Source organism: Micromys minutus (assembly GCF_963924665.1).
Source record: "Micromys minutus genome assembly, chromosome: 7".
Lineage (NCBI taxonomy): Eukaryota > Metazoa > Chordata > Mammalia > Rodentia > Muridae > Micromys > Micromys minutus.
This window is the reverse complement of record NC_137976.1, coordinates 56,955,391-56,977,081: the sequence shown is the minus strand read 5'-3', so window position 1 is coordinate 56,977,081 and position 21,691 is coordinate 56,955,391. Positions and strand designations below refer to the sequence as shown.

Below are 21,691 nucleotides of genomic sequence, written 5' to 3'. Positions count from 1 at the left end.
TCTCTTCTAGAAATCATGTCTACGCCAGGAAAAGAGAACTTCCGCCTGAAAAGTTACAAGAACAAATCTCTAAATCCTGATGAGATGCGCAGGAGGAGGGAGGAAGAAGGACTGCAGTTACGGAAGCAGAAAAGAGAAGAACAGGTAAGTCTGGGATGTTCCATTCTCAACTGTCAGTCATCTCTCTAAAAGTTGCATGTTAACTGAAGTCTCAGATGACAGAGCATTGCCTCTCATTACAAATGTTTGAGAAGTTTGAAGATAAAGTTTGAGGGTTTATGAACTGCATAAACCCTATACCTTAACCTGAGTGATTGTCATCAATGTGCTGTGGCTGCTTTGTGTCTCTGTAAAGTTCTAATGCCTAATGTTTTGAAGTATAACTTTGGGATACACCTTTTCTTTTCTCAGTGTATTTTACCCAGAAGGACATTTTGGATAATGCTTTTATAATAATAATAATAATAATAATAATAATAATAATAAAAACTGTTATTATTTAATGTGTGTGCATGATGTTTGTGTGGCAGGGTAAGAGTAGACATGTTGGAGCCAAGAATGTTTGTGGAAGTCAGAGGACAATTTGTGGGAGTTGATTCTGTCTACCGTGTGGGTCCTAAGGTGCCATCGAGCCATCTCATGGATGCCTTTAATTATTTGTTTTTTAAATATAAAAATGTACAGGAAGATCAAGGACTTAGTCTCGCTTTTAAAATGCGCAGGACAAAGCTGGTGTGGTACCTTACACCTGTAGTTGCTCAGGAAGCTGAGACAAGCATCGTTGCTAGTTTGAGGACAGTCTAGGTTACAGGCTATCTTAAGACAAGCAAAACTTGGGGTAGTGATTGATCCAGTAGGTAATGATTTTATTTTCTTTGTAGCCTTGTGTCAGTGTCAAAAAGGTTTCACCATACTGACTTTTATTTTTTTGTGATAGCGTATTCATGTTTCAGTTCTGCTATAAAATTTCCACAACTTTTTTTTTTTAATTTAATTGCTAAAAGCAGAAGCTCAACATCCCATAGTATATAAATTGACAAATGACCATACTTTTGACTAAAATCATTTGTGGTTATAGTTGGAAGTTTACCCTATTTATTGTATAAAAATCTGAAATTGTGCTAGGGCTTTAATTTTCTGGAATATTGTTCTATTTAAAATCTTAGCTTTGGGGGCTGGAAAGATGGCTCAGCGGTTATCTGAGTTCAATTCCCAACCACCGTGGCTCATAGCCATCCATAATGGGATCTGCTGTCCTCTTCTGGCATGTAGATGCAGATAGAGTACTCAGAGAAAAAACATCTTAAAACGGAACCTTAATTCTGAGCTGAGTATGGTGGTCTGCCACTAATCCTAGTACTCCGGGTGGGGTGGGGAGCAGGGGCAAACGGGTATTTTTAAGTTGGTGACCAGCTGGGTCCTCAGAGGGAGTTTCTAGGCCAGCCAAAGACACCCCTCCCAAAGAAATCTTAACTTTGTCACTTCATAGATTCTGTTTTGTATGGAAAAACTGGTAAAACTAATTAGTGCTGAATGCTTGGTTTGTAAGATAGTGACAATCAAGAAAACAGAAATTCATTTGGTACTGTTGGTCCCCCACAGCTGCATTGTTATTTATCTGAAAAAGTCACTGGCTCATGCCAGTGGTCAGGTCTGAGTGAAGTGTGGCAAGCATTTGGTAATGCTAAGAATAAAATGTTTGCTGCATTTGTTAGTGCTATCCTTCTAGTAGAGCAGAAATTAATATTTGTTATGTAGGTAGAGTGTGTAAATGACCTCTGTCTAATACTCAGATAGATGAAACCCAACATTTTCCTGTACAGAAAAACCTGTTTTGTGTTTACTGAATTGCAGAATTTTGCTGACTTGATGTGATTTGGTCAGAGGATATTGCTATAAAGTTCATAAAAAAACAAAGTGATACTGAATAAAGGCTTATTTGACACTTTTAGTTACAAGAAATACCTTCTGGAATGACAGGTAAAAACTGGACTGTTGTTGTTTCCCATCAATTGGCTCATGAGTCCAGGTTATCTGCTCTGTATGTGGTAGTCATACATACATACAGATCATGATTGTCTGGGCAGTTACATTTTCTGTTTACAATCCTACTTTAGGAGTGACTGGCACACATAGTAGGGGAAGCTACAGAGCATTAAAATACTTGAAAATAAACAGGCAGTTTCTGACATAAGGTGATTTTTAACTCTTGCAGATGTTAAATTCTGGGAAATTCCTACATATTGGTGAGTTTAAAATGTGCACTGATGGTTCATTGTGATCGGTAAAGTTCTATAGCAGCAGCCCTCCCGTTGGTTTCTAGTACAGTTGTATTCCTGTGTGTGTAGTGCCCATCATGGAATTGAATAGTTACATTTTCTTTTATGGACTTTGGTTTTTTTTGGGTTTTTTGTTCGTTTGTTTTGTTTTAAGATTTTTTTTAATATGGTTGTGTGTGTAGGTATTTTTTCTGCATGTATGTATGTGCACTATGTGCATGCAGGGCCCATAGAGGCCAGAAGAGTTTATCAGATCTGGGAACTGTGAGCCATGTGGGAGCTATGAACTTGGGATGGCTGGTCCTCTGCAAGAACAATGAATGCTCTTAACCACTGAGCCATCTCTCCACCCCTTTATAAAAATATTTTATTTCTGTATTTTATCTATGTATTTTGTCTCTATGTATGTCTGTGTACTCTGTTGTGCTTGGTACCTGTGGAAGACAGTAGAGGCTCAGAATTAGAGATGATCATGAACCACTAGGTAGGTACTCAGAATTGAACCCAGGTCCTCTGGAAGAGCAGTCAGTGTTCTTAACCACTGAGGTAATCTCTCCAGCAAACCTCCTGCCCCCATGTGTTTAAAAAAAAAAAAACTATTTTAGCTTTTTAAAAATTTCTAACATTTAGTCATTTTTTTCTATAGCTAGGTTATTCACTTGTTTGCTTCTGAGACAGGGTTTCACTGTTTAGCTTTGACTGTTCTAGAGCATGCTGTGTAGACCAGGCTAGCCTCTACTTCCCAATTACTGGGACTAAGAGGCATACATTACTACACCCTGTTAATTTTTAATTTTAACTTTTGTTTTTTAGTCTAACTTTGTAAACTTTTCAGATAATTTTTTGGCTTTAGTATTTTGGGGGTGATGTTGCTTCCCCAGTATAATTTTTTTCTCTTTGATCAGTTAATGTTGCTTATCCTGTGGACTTGCTCTGTAGCTATTGTACTGAGACTTATTTACTGGAGATTTCTTACCTTTTTCTTATAATGATCCTTTCTCCTTAATCTTATGTGTTTTCTAGAGCAGTGGTTAATCTCATGTGTTTTCTAGAGTAGTGGTTCATCTCATGTATTTTCTAGAGCAGTGGCTCTCAACAATCTTAATGTTGCCACCCTTTAATACAATTCTTCATGTTGTGGTGACCCCTAACCCTATAACTATTTTGTTGCTACTTCATAACTGCAATTTTGCTACTGTTATGAATCATGTAAATATTTGTATTTGATGGACTTAGGTGACCTCTGAGAAAGAGTCCTTGACCCCCAAAGGGGTCGAGACTTATAGGTGAGGACTGCTTTTCTAGAAGCATTAACTCTCGCCTTTTGCTGTAGTTAGTCGTTTAGTAGACTTTTGAAAAGGCATGCAGTAACTGGGTCCTGCCTCATAGCTCTGACTGGCTTGGTAGTCACTGTGTAGACTCTGTTCTTGAACTCCTGTCAGTCTCTCTGCCTCAGCCCCTCAAGCAGAGTCTTTTAGAATGTTGAAACTGTTTTCCTTCATACTGGTTTGCAAATGCTACTATTGCTTCTTTGTGTACTTTATTTTCTTTTTGTATAATTTTCCCAATTCTGAAGTCCAAAATGATAAATGTTGGTATTTAAAAAAAAATGTCCATTACGGTAGGCTTAATTAAACAATTCACATCTTTGAAGTCAGATGACAAACTTTATAGAATGGTCTTAATTTCTCTTTTCTTAATTTTAAACCATCCTGGTGTATTTAATTTTGAGTGTTTGTGTAAAGCTTTATGAGATTGCATCTTTTTTCCCTTCCCCCCATACCTTTTCCCTCCCTCCTCCTTCCCTCTGTCCTCTCTCTCATTTCTTTATTTGTAAGCATCGGCTTTGTAGCCTTTGTAACCCTGACTAGACTAGAATTATCTACATAGAGCAGTCCTGCCTACCTCTTTGTCCTGAATGCTGGGGTTAAAGTGTGTGTCTCTACACCCACCACAACAGGGCTTTATATCTGAGATTACAGGCTTAGAAAAGCTTCACTCTGTCACTTTCTATGTCTTACACAAAAGTCACATTTTTTAGTTTACAAAACTTTATTTCACTATACAAGGAAAATTAGCATGTTATTTTTTTGTTGTAGATGACTATGCAGCTCTAAATTAGTTAACTAAACCAATTAATATTTTAAAGTGTGGTAATAGTTAACTCTTGAGTATTTGCTACATCAGGTGTCATTCTAAACATTTTTGTGGAAGTAGTCTCCTTGTGTAGCTCTGGCTGGTCAGGCTGGCCTTGAACTCACAAAGATCTTTGTGCTTTTATCTCCTGAGTGCCCAGTTCCATTTCAAGCATTTTGAGTTACTTGTCCCTAGTCCTTTATCCACAGTTGCATAGGTCGTTGACATCAGCTGAACCAGTAGTGTTGAAAGTGTGTTCTGTAGAGCTTCAGATTTTAGCTACATCTAACACTGCTTTAATCTCCCTGAATCCCTAAACTTTAGAGCTGATTTCCAGTATGTTGGTCACTTGTTACAATTAGCTTTTTGCTAGTTCAAATTGTGATGAGGGGTATACGCTTAGTAGGTTTGGAAGACTTAGACAACATAAAGTATTGCCTCAGAAAATTAATGAGGCTTTAAAAGATACTGTTTATATATAGTCATCCTTTGCTGTCATTGATTTCTAGAGATTGGGAACTCTAGACACCTCAATATACTATCCTTGAAGATTGTTAAGATGAAGTATTAAATCATTCTAATAGCATCTTTTGTCATTTTTTTCCCCTGAAGAACTGTTAAGACTGCCTTGTAACTGTTTCTTATCAAGTGTTGAGGGAAATGGCGTCAACATGCTCAAAGTTTTCATTCGTGTGGGTTGTCATTGTTGTCATCATCATCACCACCACCACATTTATTTCATTCAATATCAGGTTTTTCTTGCTTAAGTTTTATGCTCTTGAGTACTGGCCTAGATAGTGTGAAGATTACTTGATTCAGTTGTAAGACTGTAGAAAAAGAAAGGCAGCACAAAGCTTTAGAACTAAAAAGGTGTTGAATTCCCTTGTGTTAAAATCATGTGACTAACATTTTTCTACTTTTCAGTTATTCAAGAGAAGAAATGTTGCTACAGCAGAAGAAGAAACAGAAGAAGAAGTTATGTCCGATGGTGGCTTTCATGAGGCCCAGATAAATAACATGGAGATGGCACCAGTAAGTATGGTAATAAAAAGAATTTTTATTATCTTTGGTGGTATTGTGATGAAGGTAAGAGATGTTGGTTTTTTTTTTTTCTTTTTTTTTTTTCCTTTTTTCTTTTTTAGTTTAATAGAAAGGTTAGTTAATTGGGCATGGTGATATCTGTCTGTAATCCCAGCACTAGGGAATCTGAGGAAAGAGATAGTTTCAGACCCTCATTGACCTCATAGATACTGTTTCCAAAACAAGTATCATTGTACTTTGTAATGTGTGTAGTACAGAGGATGCATCATAGGAAAGACAGAAGGGCGAGGTGGCTCAGTACCAAAGGCACTTTTCATCAAACCTGAACTCACTCTCTGACTCATATGGTGGAGGGTGAGAATGGACTCCCTTGTCCTGACCATGGCATACAACTATGGCATGTGTACCCTCCCCAAAGTCGTCGTAATAGACCAACATGCATTTGAAAAACTGGATTCTGTGTCAGAAGTATTAGTTTTGTTGTAACTGTTTTGGGGGTTACATAAAAGATACAGGAATTATACTGAAATGGATCCGCCAAGTTTCTGTGCATTATAATTAAATAATTTTAATTATATAAATATGCTGTGAATTTAAGAAAATGTCATTAAATTTCTTTATAATGAGCAATTAGTAAATGTGTTTTCTCTTCCTTTTTCTTTTTTCTTATTTCTGGTTTTTTTTTTTTTTTTTTTTTTTTTTGAGACAGGGTTTCTCTGTGTAGCTCTGACTGTCCTAGAACTCACTCACTAGGTGAGGCTTGAACTCACAGAGATTCATCTGCCTCTGCCTCTCAAGTGCACCATTATTGCACAGCAAGTCTACATATTTTAAAGATATGTTTATTTTATTTGTATGAATGTTTTGCTGGTATCTATATTAATGTGTGTGTGCCTGATGCCCCTGGAGGCTGGAAGAAGGTGCTGAATTCCTTGGATTTAGAGTTAGAGGTGGTTGTGAGCTGCTATGTTGGTGCTGAGAATTGAACCCAGGTCCTCTGCAAGAACAGCAAGTGCTCTTAACTGCTGAACCATCTCTTCAGCCCCCTATCTTGAACTGTTCATATAGTTTAATAAAATCACACACATCTTTGTGGTGCTGGGGATTTAACTCAGTCTTTTTCATGCTGACCAAACAGCATTGCTACTGAGCCACACTCCAGCCCTCTTTTTTTTTTTTTTTTTTTTTTTTTGCTATTTCAAATATTTTCTCCTCCTGGTAGTCACTGATACTTCTTTATGAGAACCTCTGTGTGTGAAGGAAAACAAATGTTTCTCCTTTTTCCTATACAAATAAATGGTGGCATGTGATGCGATGTTGTGTTTTATGTCACTGCATAACTCTCCAGTTTACAAAAGAAAGTTCCTTTTACAATTTGACAGAATATAATTGCTTCTGGAATTTTTAATAGAGTGAAGTTTTTAGAACATTTAGCTTCACAGCAAAACAGTAAAAAGCAAAAACCAAACCAAAATAGAACCACAAGATTTCTTTGTACTACCCTGCCTCCCTACGTGTTCAGCTTCTCCCTTCCTTAGCCCAGCCATCAGAGCGGTACATTAGTTAATGAGCTGCTGTTAACATACCTTCTTACCTGGAGTCTGAAATTTATTTTTGGGTCCTCTCTTAGTAGGATCATACATAGTTTTACTGCATTAAAACTCCTCAATTTATCCCTCCCCCCAAAGCCACTGATTATATTATTCTCTCCATGGTTTTGCCTGTGCCAGGATACCATGGTTAGAATTACATCTTGTGTAGACCGTTAAGGTTGGCCTTTCAGTTGGCAGTGGTGTATTTATGGTTCCTTGATATCTATGGCTGCCACGTCATTTTATTGCAACTGTACTCTTATTCTGTCATTGTTTTAGAACTGTGCTTTTCATGGCAAAAAAATGGCATTTGAGTTTTATATTCTGATAAATAAATCTTGAACTTAATCTGAACTTAAGAGACAGTAATAGTGGGCTGGAAAGGTGGCTCAGCAGTTAAGAGCACTGACTGCTCTTCCAGAGGTCCTGAGTTCAAATCCCAGCAACCACATGGTGGCTCACAACCATCTATAATAGAATCTGATGCCCTTTTCTGCTGTGTCTAAAGACAGTGACAGTGTACTCATACATAAAATAAATAAATAATTATTAAGAGAAAAAGAGACAGCAATAGTTAAGGGCCCATGTTCTTGAAACATCTCTGGAAATTTAGAGTGTGATGGTGGTGCATGCCTTCACCACCCCCCCACCCCCAGCACTTGGGAGGCAGAGGCAGGCAGATCTCTTTTTGAGGCCAGCTTGGTCTACAAACTGAGTTCCAGGACAGTCAGGTTTATACAGAAAAATGCTGTCTCAATCCCCTACCTCCACCCTACCCCTATAAGCACCCCCAAAAGAAAGAAACTTATCTTTGAGGCGAATGAACTCTGAACAGAGAGGAACTTAAATTTTTATGATTCAGTTTAGTTTGAGATTGGCACCAAGAGGAAGTGATGACACACTGACCAATTACATCTGCTTTATAGAAATGAATTGAGAGAGCTCCAGTACAAATCATAGATAACACAGGCTCACTAAAGTACCATTCTGATCATACAACACAAATAGTTAAAACTGAGAGATGAAAATGGATCCAAAGTTGGACAAATGTCTCAAAATAAATTCAAGCCATAACCATACTACAGAATAAAACATACTCAGTCTAGACTACAGTTTTGACTATTTTAATAATAAGAGGTCATTATTAAGCTAAGTATAAATGGGCAAAAATATAAAATGTATATAGACATAGGTGAGTGTTAAATCTATAATATATATAAGGCATATTAGATATATAAAGTAGCTATACCTAAGGAAGTATTTCAGAACTTACCTCTGAGTAGTAATAATTATATCCATCCCAGATTTTATTAGAAAACAAATGGAGCAATTTTGTTTTTTATTGGTTAACTTAGGAACTTGTGTGTACTAGAAGAGCTCGGCCAATGAGCTGCATCCCAGCACCACAAATGGTGGTCTCAAACATTGATGAGAATGTATTAAGGGATTGTTGGTAAGGGAATGTGTACAGTTTGCCTAGACCAAGAGAGATTGGGTTTTCCCCAAACATAGAAATTGTGGCCAACATTTTAATCAGTTTGTAATAAATATTTTTTAGGCCTTTAGAAGATCTGCATCTGTCTCTCTGGTGCACACCTTTAATCCCAGCACACTGGAGGGCCAGGCAAGCAGATCTTTTGAGTTCAAGGCAAGCTAGGTCTACAAAGTGAGTTCACGGTCAGACAGACAGGCAGGCAGTCTGTCTTTCCAAATACTAAAGGGGATGCTAAGTAAATGTAGTAGTGTTTTTAAAAGATGTCTCTCTGTGGGTGCATACTTGTACCTGAGGAGGACAGAAGTGGAATGGGAGTTACAGATACTTGTGAGTGGCCCAGTGTGAGTTCTAGGACCAGAACATGGATCTTTCTGCAAGTGCAGTATGTACTCTTAACCACTTAGCTACCTCTTCAGAATGTAATGTTCTAGATGTATTAGTCAGTGTTTATTGGAGAAAGAAACATGGAGAGAGACTGGGAAAAGGTGGGATGGAAGGGCGGAGGGAATGGAGGGACTTTTATGATGGGAGCTAGTAACCAAGTAGTTTGGAGGGCAGGTCAGCAGGCTGGAAACTCAGGAAGAATTGTTGTTATAGTCAGACTGAATTCTCTTCCTTCATGGAAACCTCAGTCTAAAAGGCCTATAGCTAATTAAGTTTGCCCCACATTAGGAAAAGCGATCATAATCTGTTCTGTTCAGATGTCCTGATTTAAATGTTAATAACATCTAAAATACTTTCAGAGTAACTTTTAGACTAATATTTGTCTAGGTAATCTGGTCAACACATAAAATTAGCTATCAGAATCTACTTCTTATTAGGCATACATATATTTTTTAAACCATACGGAGCTTCAAATCAAGATAAGGAAGTTATGCCTTCGTCTAAAATGGTATAGCTTTTATGTAACCAACCTTTTCCCTAGAAGAGGATGCAAAAATCTTTGTGTAATGTTCACTCTTCTTCTTGATGTCCTGTAACTTAAATACCATGATATAAATCTGAAGTGAGGAATATAAAAAGGAGAAAAAGATAGTTGTTTATCATATAAGGCACTATTATGTATACATAGGTGTACATTTTTGCATATATGAAGACATATGAAGTAGTCTCTTGAACACTTTTGTACTCAGGAATCAGTCTTTAAGGACTCAAATTTTGATTTTGGCAGTGGTTAGAATCTGTGGTTTCTGGAAGATTACTACCACCTCCTTTACAAAGTGTTAGTTGAACATTTCTTGTATGACAGCTATTAGTAGTAGTGATTAATATGTATAGAAATGCTTAATACCACCCTATTAATATATACAATATTATGTCTCTAGTATAATCTGTTGGAAAAATAAATAAAAGACAGGGTTATTGGGTATCACGAAGATTATACTAATTTGGAAGCTCAGATATTAACAAATAACTAGGAAAACCACCTCGTAGTGATAGGAATTTGGTATGTGATTAAATAGGCTGGGGATGGATGTCTCAGGTAGCAGAGTGCTTACCTAGAAATAAAACAAAGCCTTGGGTTCAATCCCCAGTTCCACATAAATTGGGTCTGGTGGCCATGCCTAAGTTCGATGCTTAGGAATTGGTGGCAAGATCAGAAGTTCAAGGTTCTGTCTTGGCTACATAGAGTTTGAGGCCAGCCTCAGATGTGATATCCTCATAATAAAAGAACAGGATAGAGATGAGTAATGTATGGAGTAGTTGCTTTAGATTTAGAGGTCATGAAAAAAACCCTTTTTTTGTATTTTATGCATGTGAGTGTTTTGTCTGTTTGTATGCCCAGGAAGCCCAGAAGAGGAATGGCAGTCCCCCAGACTTGAGGTGGTTGTGAGCTGTCTTGTGGGTGCTGGGACTTGAGTTTGGGTCCTCAGGAAGAGCAGCCAGTGCTCTTAACTGCTGAGCCATCTCTCTAGTTCTGCTTTAAAAATTTTTATATTTAGTTTTAATAGCAGTAATAGCCATACATATGCTGAGCTAGGTGAACAGTGATAGCATGTCTTCTTCAGCATTTACTAATTAAATGGCTTTCTTACTATCAGCACCTTCCTTCCTCTCTCCCTCCTTCCCTCCCTTTGCCTCTCCCCCTCTTCCTCCCCTTTCTCCCTTTTTCTCTCTCTCCCCCATCTCTTTTCTTCTTTTTCTCTTCCCCTCTTTTCTTTCCCTTCCCCTCTTTTCTTTCCCTTTTCCCTCTCCCCTTCCCCTTCCTTTTTAAATGTTTTTTTTTTTTTTTTTATTTTTTGAGACAGGGTTTCTCTGTGTAGCCCCAGCTGTCCTGGAACTCACTCTGTAGATCAGGCTGCCCTCAAAATCAGAGATCCACCTGCTTCTGCCCCCCTAGCACTGGGACTAAAGACCTGTGCCACCACTGCCCAGCTATCCCGAGGTTCTTAATAATAGACCGTATCATGTTAGCATGCTCTTACACAGTCTTGGACTTAAAGATTTCTATGTACTTGTATAACTTTTGAAAATGTGTTATTAATTTGATAACACTTTGTGTTGTCTTTCTTTCCACTGAACAAAGGTTAATATTGTGTTGTATTTGTTCTTTGTGATCCAGGGGGGGGTCATTACCTCTGACATGACTGAGATGATATTCTCAAATAGCCCAGAACAGCAGCTTTCTGCAACACAGAAATTTAGGAAACTACTTTCAAAAGGTAAGTCTTGAATACATTTCATCTTTGTGTAAACTATTCCTTGTCCATAATTTCTTTTCTACAGGGCTTCTCTGTGATTTCTTTTGGAGTATGTTGTATAAGTAGAAATACTTCTTTTCTTATAAAATTTATGGGATCTTACCAGAAGCAAACATTACTTTCATTTGAGAATTGTCTTATAAAGACCTCATAGTAAGTAATAATAGCTTAGCTGACTGAAATTGAAAAGCTCTGCTCTTTGAATGGTAATTACTGATTTTAATGTTAGCATTTTACATTGAAAGTTTAGATTTATTATGGAATAGGATAAATCCTATTTGTGTAATTAGAATGAATTGGTGTATATATAGTACTTGTTACTCCGGGCAAGCAAAAATAATTCTGAACAGTATTAAAATGTTGGTAATAAATAGTGAACCATACTATTAAATTATGGTTGTTTAAAATCGTGCTATTAAAAATATTTATATCGTGAGGTTATAACAGCATTAAAAAATTGACCATCAAAATTTAACATACACATAAGAAGTGATATTTAGGGCTGGAGAAGTAGCTTGGTGGTTAAGAGCACTTGCTGCTCTTCTAGAGGATGCAGGTTCATTTCTTAGCACCCACATGGCAGCTCACAACTGTCTGTAGCTCTAGTTCCAGGGGATCTGGCATCCCACATAGATATAAACACAGGCAAAACACCAATGCAGATAAATAAGTAAGTAAATAAATAAATAAATTAATTAAAAACCAAAACAAAAAAGAAGTGGTATTTAGTATGACAGTTTGGTAAAATTTCATGTCTTGTTTTTAGCATGGTTTTTCCACATAAAGGTATTTTATGATCATTGCTTTCTTAAATGCATTCTAGTTTGCTGGCTTGTTTGTTTGTTTGTTTATTTAATGTATATGAGTACACTGTCGCTGTCTTCAGACACACCAGAAGAGGGCATCAGATCCCATTACAGATGGTTGTGAACCACCATGTGGTTGCTGCAAATTGAACTCAGGACCTCTGGAAGTGCAGTCAGTGCTCTTAACTGCTGAGCCATCTCTCCTTCTTTCTTAAAAATATGTAATAGCTAGAATGTTTACTCTAGTTGTGTTTATTACTGAAATTGATGACGAGATTTTGCTTTCTTGTTCTGAGAAGGCTATCCATTCTAATGTCAGCTTAAAAGAACAGTAGTGGTTATGGCATAATTATGTATCTGACTTTTTTAGCAAACAAACTTTTCTTGAACCGTAGTTTTGAATGATTTAGGTTTTTGTTGTTTTGACAAAGCTTCTTGGTCAAAAGCAACTTAGGGACAAAGGACTTGTTTGATTTACTTACTTTTTAATTGCTGTGCTAAGACTTAATAGGAGCAAGAGTTTGTTTGGGTCTTACAGGTCTAGATGGTGCCATGATGATGGAGGGAGGGATGTGCAGCAAGAGACTAGAGCAGCACCTGAGAGCTCCCATCTCAAACCATAGAGAGGAAGCAGAGAGCACACATGTGTTTTAAAGCCTATCCTCAGTGATGCACTATACATTCTTCAACAAGGCCACACCTCCTAATCCTTTGAAATAGTCATTAGCTTGGGACCAAGTGTTCATATGTGCAATACTTATGGGGCTAAGTCACTGCAGCCTACAGTCCATTGTAGAAGGGAGTAAAGGGAGGAATTGAAGGCAGGCCTGCTTTGCTGTTTCATGCCAAAGAACACAATTCATAGCAAAAAAAAAAGTGTGGCGGGTGTTCTATGGGTGATCCTCTTGCTGACTAGCAGGTAGGCTATGTTCATCTTGCGTTCTCACATTGTTCAGACCATCTTCCTAGAGAATGGTGCTGCAAATAATGTAAGCATATATATCAATTAACAATCAGGATATTCTCCAACAGGTTACTCTGATGTAGGCAGTGTTTCAGTTGAAATTTTCTTATCAGATAATTGTAGGTTCTGTCGAGTAAACAGCTTAATTAGCACAATGAACACAACAGAAATTTAAAAAGCTAGGCCATCAGACTGATAAAGGCACTGGACTCCAAGACCAATGACCTGAGTTTGATCTCTGGAACCCACATGGTGTGAACCAAATCTGTAGGTTCTTCTCTGACCACCACACATGTGCCATGTCACATGGGTCCACACAGAGAGACAATCAAACAAATAAGTAAATTTAAAATATGTACAAAAAAAAATGCAGTTGTTAAGATGGTTGTGAAATTGCCTACCACTCTAGGAGATTCAGGCGGGAATCTCAGAATTTAAAGTTGACCTGTGTAACATAGTAAGACATAAATAAAAACATTCAGCTGTTATGGCTATAGAAGTACCTTAATTGTAGACTACTTGCCTGCGATGCGCATAAGGCCTGGGGTTTATTTCCTGTACTGACAACCAACCATTCAAAATGTTGCTTTTATTTTATTTTTTCTTTTTTATACAATGTTTTTGTAATTCAGAATATTAACTAGTATAACTTCAGTGTTACCAAGTTTGAGTGATAAATAAAAATGTTGAACCATCTTTATCAACCCCACATCTGATAGAGGCCTAATATCCAAGGTATACAAAGAACAACAGAAGTTAGACACCAGAGAATTAAACAGTCCTATTAAAAAATGGGGTACAGAGCTAAACAAAAAGTTCTCAATTGAGGAATATCGAATGGCTGAGAAGCATCTAAGGAAGTGCTCGATATCATTAGCCATCAGGGAGATGCAAATCAAAACAACCCTGAGATTCCATCTCACACCACTCAGAATGGCTAAGATCAAAAATTCAGATGACAGCAGATGCTGGCAAGGATGCGGAGAAAGAGGAACACTTCTCCACTGCTGGTGGGGTTGTAAACTGGTACAACCACTCTGGAAATCAGTCTGATCGTTCCTCAGAAAATTGGACATAGTACTACCTGAAGATCCAGCTATTCCACTTCTGGGCATATACCCCAGAGAAGCTCCAACATACAACAAAGACATATGCACCACAATGTTCATAGCAGCCCTATTTATAGTAGCCAGAAGCTGGAAAGAACCCAGATGTCCTTCATTAGATGAGTGGATACAAAAATTGTGGTATATTTACACAATGGAGTACTACTCAGCTATCAGAAACAATGACTTTATGAAATTCTTTAAAAAATGGATGCATCTAGAGAATATCATCCTGAGTGAGATAACCCAGTCACAAAAGAACAAATATAATATGCAGGCACTGATAATTGGATACTTACCCCAGAAAGCTCTGAACAGACCAGAAGCAACTCACAGGCTATATGAAGCTCAAGAAAAACAAAGCCCCCCCCCCAAAAAACCCAAAACAAACAAAAAAGAAAAAACAAAATGAAAGCCTCAGTCCTTCTTAGGAAAAAGATAAATGTATAGCACCCTCTCAGAGTGTGGTACACCTGGACCTTAAATCATTAATAATCCAAGAGTTAAGATAATAGCCTTGTGGCAATTTTTGGTATTCACAGATCATTAGGCTTAATCTATACTCACCAAGAAATATGTTTTCATGTTACGTTCTGTCCTACATGTACTTTATGCTTATGGTAACTAGTGGGATTTCAATGCATGCTGTCAAACCTCTAAAAGAATTAAGTACTAACAAAAATATTCATATTATGTTATGCCAAAATGCCTTTAAAAGTCTGTATATGTATCTCCCCCCCTTTTTAAATAAAGTGGTAAGAAAAAAAAAATGTTGAACCAAGCAAAGGATATGCTTCCAAATCAACAGTAAATTAATGAAATCTTTAGTCAAAACATAAACATAAAGCCTTCATGTAGCACACAGCTGTCCTGTAACTTGCCATGAGGATAAACTAAACTCCAGATCTGCCTCCACTTTTGGACTGTTGGGGTTATTGGTGTGGACCCCCATGCCTGGTTTACCTTGGTAAGGCTAGCCAAAGATCTCCCTAGGTAGTACTGTTCTAATTGTATTTTTCTGGCATTAATATGTACAGATAAAAATCTGAAATTATTGGTCTGATTATCTGATTTCTTGTCCACCTCATAATTGTTTATTCAATGACAACTTATACTCATTGTCATAAATCAGAGTGAGTGTTAATGAATTCTTGCTGGCATTTGCTTGTTAGGGATAATGTGAAATCCTGTAAGTGCACTAAGAATCTTTTTGTTCAGGTTCTCAAGGCAGAGTCTGAAACCTTCTGTACTGGAGGAAAGTATATCAGAATCTTGATAATAGTTAATGCTGTTGGGTAGTAGTAGTTGTCTTTGGATTTCCTCTGCTTTCTGAGTTTCCTAAAACAGCAAAGTTTCTTAACCCATAGGTCGAAATGATCCCTTTTCACAGGGGTCACATATCTGATAAACTGTTTATCAGATATTTGCATTACAAGTCATAATAGTAGCAAACTTCAGTTATGAAGTAGCAATGAAATAATTTTATGCTTAGGTTATATAATAACATGAAAAACTGTATTAAAGGGTCCCATCATTAGAAAGGTTGAGAACTACAGTAGAGACACTAATTTTGGGACCTGATAATAATAATATATCAGTGATGAGACATATATGCTTAGCATACAAGGTAAAGTGCTGAGGGTGCACACATGAGACTTCCCTTGTACTGCAAAAACTAAAGAACCATTCCTCCCTTTATTCTTAAGGTTAAAGCTTATGTTTTTGTGATATCTTTCAAGCCATACTACTTTTAAAGTGACCAAACTCAATTTTAACCTTTTTTGGGGGATAGAATTTAATATGAGAGATGTTCAGGGAATGAAGAGTGGTATTATGACTAATTTTGTTCTATAAAGTCATTATATTGAGATCTCTTATTTTATTTTATGGGGAAACAGAACCTAATCCTCCTATTGATGAAGTCATCAACACACCAGGAGTAGTGGCCAGGTTTGTGGAGTTCCTCAAACGAAAAGAAAATTGTACACTGCAGGTGCGGATATTTTTATTTCTTGTTGTAGAACTTTGTTCTAGAAAACTTTTTTGTCTATGAGTTACTTATTTTAATCTATATGAAGGCTTGTTTGTTTAAAGTGGTATTGATGATAACTACCTCATAAATTGCTTGTATAAGTTTGTTACTACGTAGGTCCTAGTTAATACTCACAGAATTCGTACCTTACTTGAATTTTAGCAGTAGGAGTCTGCATAACAGGAGCCTATGCAAGCTATGTAAAGTTTTGAGAGACAGAGACAGGAGATACACTACTTGTCTGAAGAGGTACAGGTAACATGGACGGCCCAGAAACTCAGTAACCAGACCTGGTCTTAACTTACCCCCTTCTATACCAAAAGATCCGACAAACATTACCATGAGAACTTTTTTGCTTTAAGTTTGATCTTCTAATAATGTACGGTATAGAGAGTTTGCCACCATATGTTTGAATAGTTTTATAGTATAAGGGGCCTGCTGCCAAGCTCACAGTCTTTGAGTATCTGGAATTCTAAAAATATTACTTTATTCCTGAGTAAAGTCAAACTTTTGCTATTATTTTGATTGTTCAGTAGCTACACATCCTTGGTATATCAAATTCTTTTAATATCTGAATTATTGACAAATACCTGTAACCCATAAGTACTCACCAAAGAAGGGCTCAGACCTTTTAGAGATACCCTGCAACTATAAAATTTGGTTAAATCACAAGTAGGTCAATTACAGGACAGGAGGAATACTTGCCAATGATAAGGTTAGTTCCCACCTTGTTGTCTTTGTGACGGAGATATTTTATAGATGGCAGCTTATGTCTCAGGCTCTTTACTGGCTCGGCCATTGCACATCAGTCTTGATGCTTTGTCTTGATATTTTCTCTCTTTCTGCTCCATCTTTCTCTTTATTTTACATCTTCATTACAGTGGTTTTCTTCTAGAGGAGAAGGAAGAAATCCAGAAAAGGTAGAGTACTTCTCTATCCCATCAGTTTTTTTTCTCCAGTTTGACCTTTGCCAATCCCTATGTTTATTTGAATTAAGACTCTGTTTTGCTTGCTGCCTTCTGGATTATAATTCTGGTCTTCATTTAAGTCCAGAATTGCCAGCCAGTTGAAAAATCATGTTTATACTGAGAGCAAAGGAGAGATTTTTCTCAGAAAAAAGGAAATCCAGACAACCAACACTGCAGAGAACAGAGCCTGAGCCCCTAATTAAGCAACCTGCCAAGAGAACTATAGGGACCAAAAGAGGAGTTTACTGCAGTTTATCATTTGAAGTGGTCTGTGGGAAAGGGAGGTAGGGAAGATAGCCTTCTGTCAGTTATAAAAATGTTGCTCCCAGTCTCTGGGATGAGTGTAGGTGGACAATACTGGTTCTACCATAGAGGCCTACTAATACACTGACAACATAAGCTGAGTCTTGTAGGCTTACGATGATAAAAGCCTTGAGAAACAAGTCTCCCTGCTTCTGCATTATCCTGTACGTTGTAAGCAGTATAGTATGTTATACAGTTCCCTTTCCTGGCTGACATATATAAAGTCCAGTATCATTTTGTGATTCGTAATTGGTCAGAATTTAGGTGAATGCCTTTAAAAGCTCTGATTTGCTTTTATCTAAATTTCTAGATTCCACCCTTGTCTAGAGTAGTAGTAATTGGGATCAAAGTCTGAAAAATGATTCCTCTCAAGAGACCACTTCATAAATTTTTGCCTTAACTCTCTAAGACTGAGAGGTAACCAGTCTAGTGTTTATGGTTGTTGTCTCCATTTTCCTTCTGCATGTAAAGCACAGCACAGTATTCTCTCTAGTGTGAGCACTGCTTAACACCCATCACCTCTAAAGCAGTCAGAGATTGAAGTATGTGAGGGAGACATACTTGCTCTACCATGGCTTCAAATAAGTAGATGTGTTCTGGAAAGCTTTGTGGCTTGGGGAGAGCACTAATGTGAGATAGCGTATTTATACCTGCCTGCTTTCTGGAGATGTGAGTAGCTGTCTTTGGATAAGGATTTTGCCATTTCTCTTTCAGAAAGAGACTGGTAGTACATGACACAAAGGAAATTGGATGGTTTAATAATACATTCCAGGGCCAAGTTTAATTTTTTTCATCCCATAGCTAAAGACCTGAGTTTTAGTGAATTTCACTACCATTTTGTCTACTCAAACCAGTAGAGTGTCTGAACTAAGGGAGCTAACAGTACTTCTGTTTGGACATCACTGCCCAGGTACTCGCTTGCCATTTAAACTAGAGGTGAGTTTGGGTAGAATCTAGATTTTGAAATTAAGCAGTTACTTATCTTAAGAGTATGGTCAAGCTTAGTGCCTCCCTCTAAGGTTTGGTGCGAGACTGGTCTGCTCTCTGAGATGTTCCCGCTCAGCATCTTTATACTGTCTTCTGCAGTGCTGAGACACTGTTGCCAAACCTTATATAAAAATATCTAGATATAATACATTGCTTCCTGCTTTTAAACATTAGATGGCACGCCTCCAAAAGTTGTAAGTTTGAATGAAGTTGGCTTGTTTCCCCTTGGCTTTCTCATCCCCTCTGGAAACTTAGTATGATAAACTGCAGTAAGTTATGCCCTCTTCCCTCCATCTGCACTGATCTCTACCTTTCCTGGAGGGCTGCTCAGATGCCTCAGGTGCTCTTCTCTGCAGAGTTTGATAACCTGGGTTTATTTTTCTGATGTGAGCCTTTCTTTTCACTTGCTCTCCAGGTGAGCCTGGCATTTGCTAGGAACCAGAGTGGAACCGGCAAAGTGGCCAGCAACAGAGTCCTGATCCAAATGGAGAAAGGGAGCCAGGCGTACCTCAACCTGGAGTGGGAAACTTGATAGGAGGTCAGAAGTACTTCAGCTTTGGATTCTCATTTTCCTTACTATTAAAGGAACTGAGCACCAGAAGGTAGAAACTCAGAAAGGACAGAGAAAACCTCAAACCCGAAGAACATAGGTTGCAATTGTAGCAACCAGTTCTTACTTAGCAGGTTCCTGGGCATCAGTGCATCATAATTATAAGCAGTTGTAGCTACACAACAGGCTGTTTTATGTGGTGCAGTTTTTGGACTGCTAAGAATACATTAGTATAGAGAAAGCTAAGGCTATAATGATTTTGTTCATCTTTTGTTACTTTTAGTGATAACATTGCTTAGAAACTCCTTTCACTTTTTAGGTTATTGTTCTTTTCTTAATACAGTTACTTAAGTTATTATTGTTGCTATTATTATATATTGTTGTTTCTATCATATCTTTATTTATTTGTAGTCACCATTAGTTCTGAGCTTTTCTGTTTTACTATCTCTTTCTGGTTGCATTCTAATCTAGCATCCAAGGCTAAAAAATATTAAAAACAAAGTTTCCTGTCTTAGTGAAATGGAGTTTGTAGTACAGACTGTGAGGAAATGACATCCAGGTAGCTTACATCTAAGTTTAAAATTTTATTTACACACACACACACACACACACACACACACACACACACACACACACGTTAAACATATTTGAGATTAGCAGGCTTTCATTCCTGAAGTGAGTTCTGTCTTTCTCATTTCATCTTTTCTACAGATGTGGCTATACCTCATTATAATAAATACAAAAACTACTTTTTGATTTTCATTTTGCAATGTTCTTTGCGTTTGAAGATGACTACCATTTGATCATGTAATGAATCTAAATGAAACTGGCATATTAGTTCTTTCAAAAACATATCTCTTGCTTATCATCCATGTTCAGCTGTTGCTCACTCTTCCATTTTTCCAATCATCATTGCAGTTCTGTTTTCTGTTTTACTTATTTGAGTAGGTTTTGATTTTCCCCAGAGACCTTTGATGTTAAACTCAGCCAATGGTATGAACCCTGGCAGCAGTTAATGTTCGAATTGATTCCCCCCCCACTGATAACTCTTAACATGCTCTTCATCTTATCAGGATATTAGTATGGTTTTCATCAAAATTTGACTGTAGTGGTTTTTCTCTTGGATTTGTAGCATCCAGATAGGACTACTCTTTCCAGATTGCTTTTCCTCAGTTTTCAACTTCTTTTGACTTGAACTCTATAGTAATTGGTAATTATTTTTGAACTTAAAAAATGATTTATTTATTTATGCATGTGAGTACATGGTTGCTCTTCAGACACACAAAGTATATTTTCCTCATGATATTTTGGCTTTAATTTCTTTATACTCCCCAACCCCCAAAGTCTTTACTGAGGTAGTTACACATATGGGAGTCATACAGTACTAGCCAAATACTTATGCTTTCAGAGGTGTCTTTGATTGCTGTTTTGTTCTGGTGACGTTCCCAACTATAGACCAAATCAGATCATTATACATAGATCCCTTTACTGACTGTGTTACTCCTAAAAAAGAGCTCGTAAGGACAAGAAAGAACACATAGGCTTCTCTCACGTTGATCTTGTTTCTTTGTAAATTTACTGTCAGTCACATGAATTTGTTCTGCTGCATCCAATGATTGACAGCTTAATTTTCCCTATGATAGTTGCCTTTTAACTGATAAAATCTTAGAAAACATCCACAAGTATATTTTTGATGACATGTAACTGATTTTTTTTATTGAAAATTATACCTCTAAATAGAAATGTGACCTTTTTTTCTTTTACATACACTATTCATTAAAGAATAGAGCATGGTAGAAGGAATTAACCTAAAATTCAGGGGTTTGGTTAAATTTAGGGCTATATTCATTTTTGGATTTCTTAGTGTTCAGCTAAAGAGAAAATTAGGGATCTCTAAAGTTAGTAATATGCTGGAATTGTTGCTGGCCATAAATTCATTTCTGCTTACCAATGCTGTAATACTAGATCAACTTTGCCACCACCTCTTCATCTTCATCCTCCTTCTTTTTCTTTTTTCTTGTAAGGAACATATTTTTAGCTGGACATAGTGGCACTTGTCTTTAATCTAAGCACTTGGGAGGCAGGTGCAGGCAGATCCCTTGATTTCAAGACCAGTGTGGTCTACATAGAGCTCCAGACCATTTTCCAATCATCTAGGCTGTCCATGTAAGCTTACTGTGACTGTCCAGAGATTATGTGTACAGTATGTGTATTAATGTGGTTATTCCTTTTTAACCCTTTAATTAATAAAATGGTATGTTAACTGTATTGAAGTATATTATTTGTCATTTTGTTCCTTTCATTAGAGATCATTCCATATCAACTTATGAAACAAGTTTTTTCTCTGTGGTTTCATGGTAACTATACTTTGGTCTGAAATCTTAGATATTTTTAAATATTCCTTTGTAGACTGAGGTATTCTGGAAATTATTTTAAATGAACATGGTATTTACAACATGCCAATAATAGTCTCTGTCTAATTCCAGACTTTTTTTTAATGTACAAAATGCTGTATTGCTTTATGTAAACAACCCTCTAAATTTTAATAAGATAATGAAACTTACTTTTGTCTTTGTAGTTTGAATCAGCTTGGGTTCTGACAAATATTGCTTCAGGAAACTCTCTTCAGACCCGGATTGTGATTCAGGCAGGAGCCGTGCCTATCTTCATTGAGTTGCTTAGCTCAGAGTTTGAAGATGTCCAGGAGCAGGTAAGGTCTCAGCAGTCACA

General features: G+C 37.2%; 1 protein-coding gene across 1 annotated transcript in view; it reads left to right on the top strand.

Annotated features, from left to right (window-relative positions):
* The window catches only part of KPNA1 (karyopherin subunit alpha 1), a 51,593-nt gene that overhangs the window by 14,361 nt on the left and 15,541 nt on the right, over positions 1-21,691 (top strand). Inside the window, exons 2-6 of the mRNA XM_080918909.1 lie at positions 11-144; positions 5,340-5,447; positions 11,107-11,206; positions 16,020-16,114; positions 21,540-21,671. Coding sequence (XP_080775035.1) covers positions 16-144; positions 5,340-5,447; positions 11,107-11,206; positions 16,020-16,114; positions 21,540-21,671 — 564 coding nt within the window. The 5' untranslated portion in view covers positions 11-15. The remainder of the gene's footprint in view (positions 1-10; positions 145-5,339; positions 5,448-11,106; positions 11,207-16,019; positions 16,115-21,539; positions 21,672-21,691) is intronic.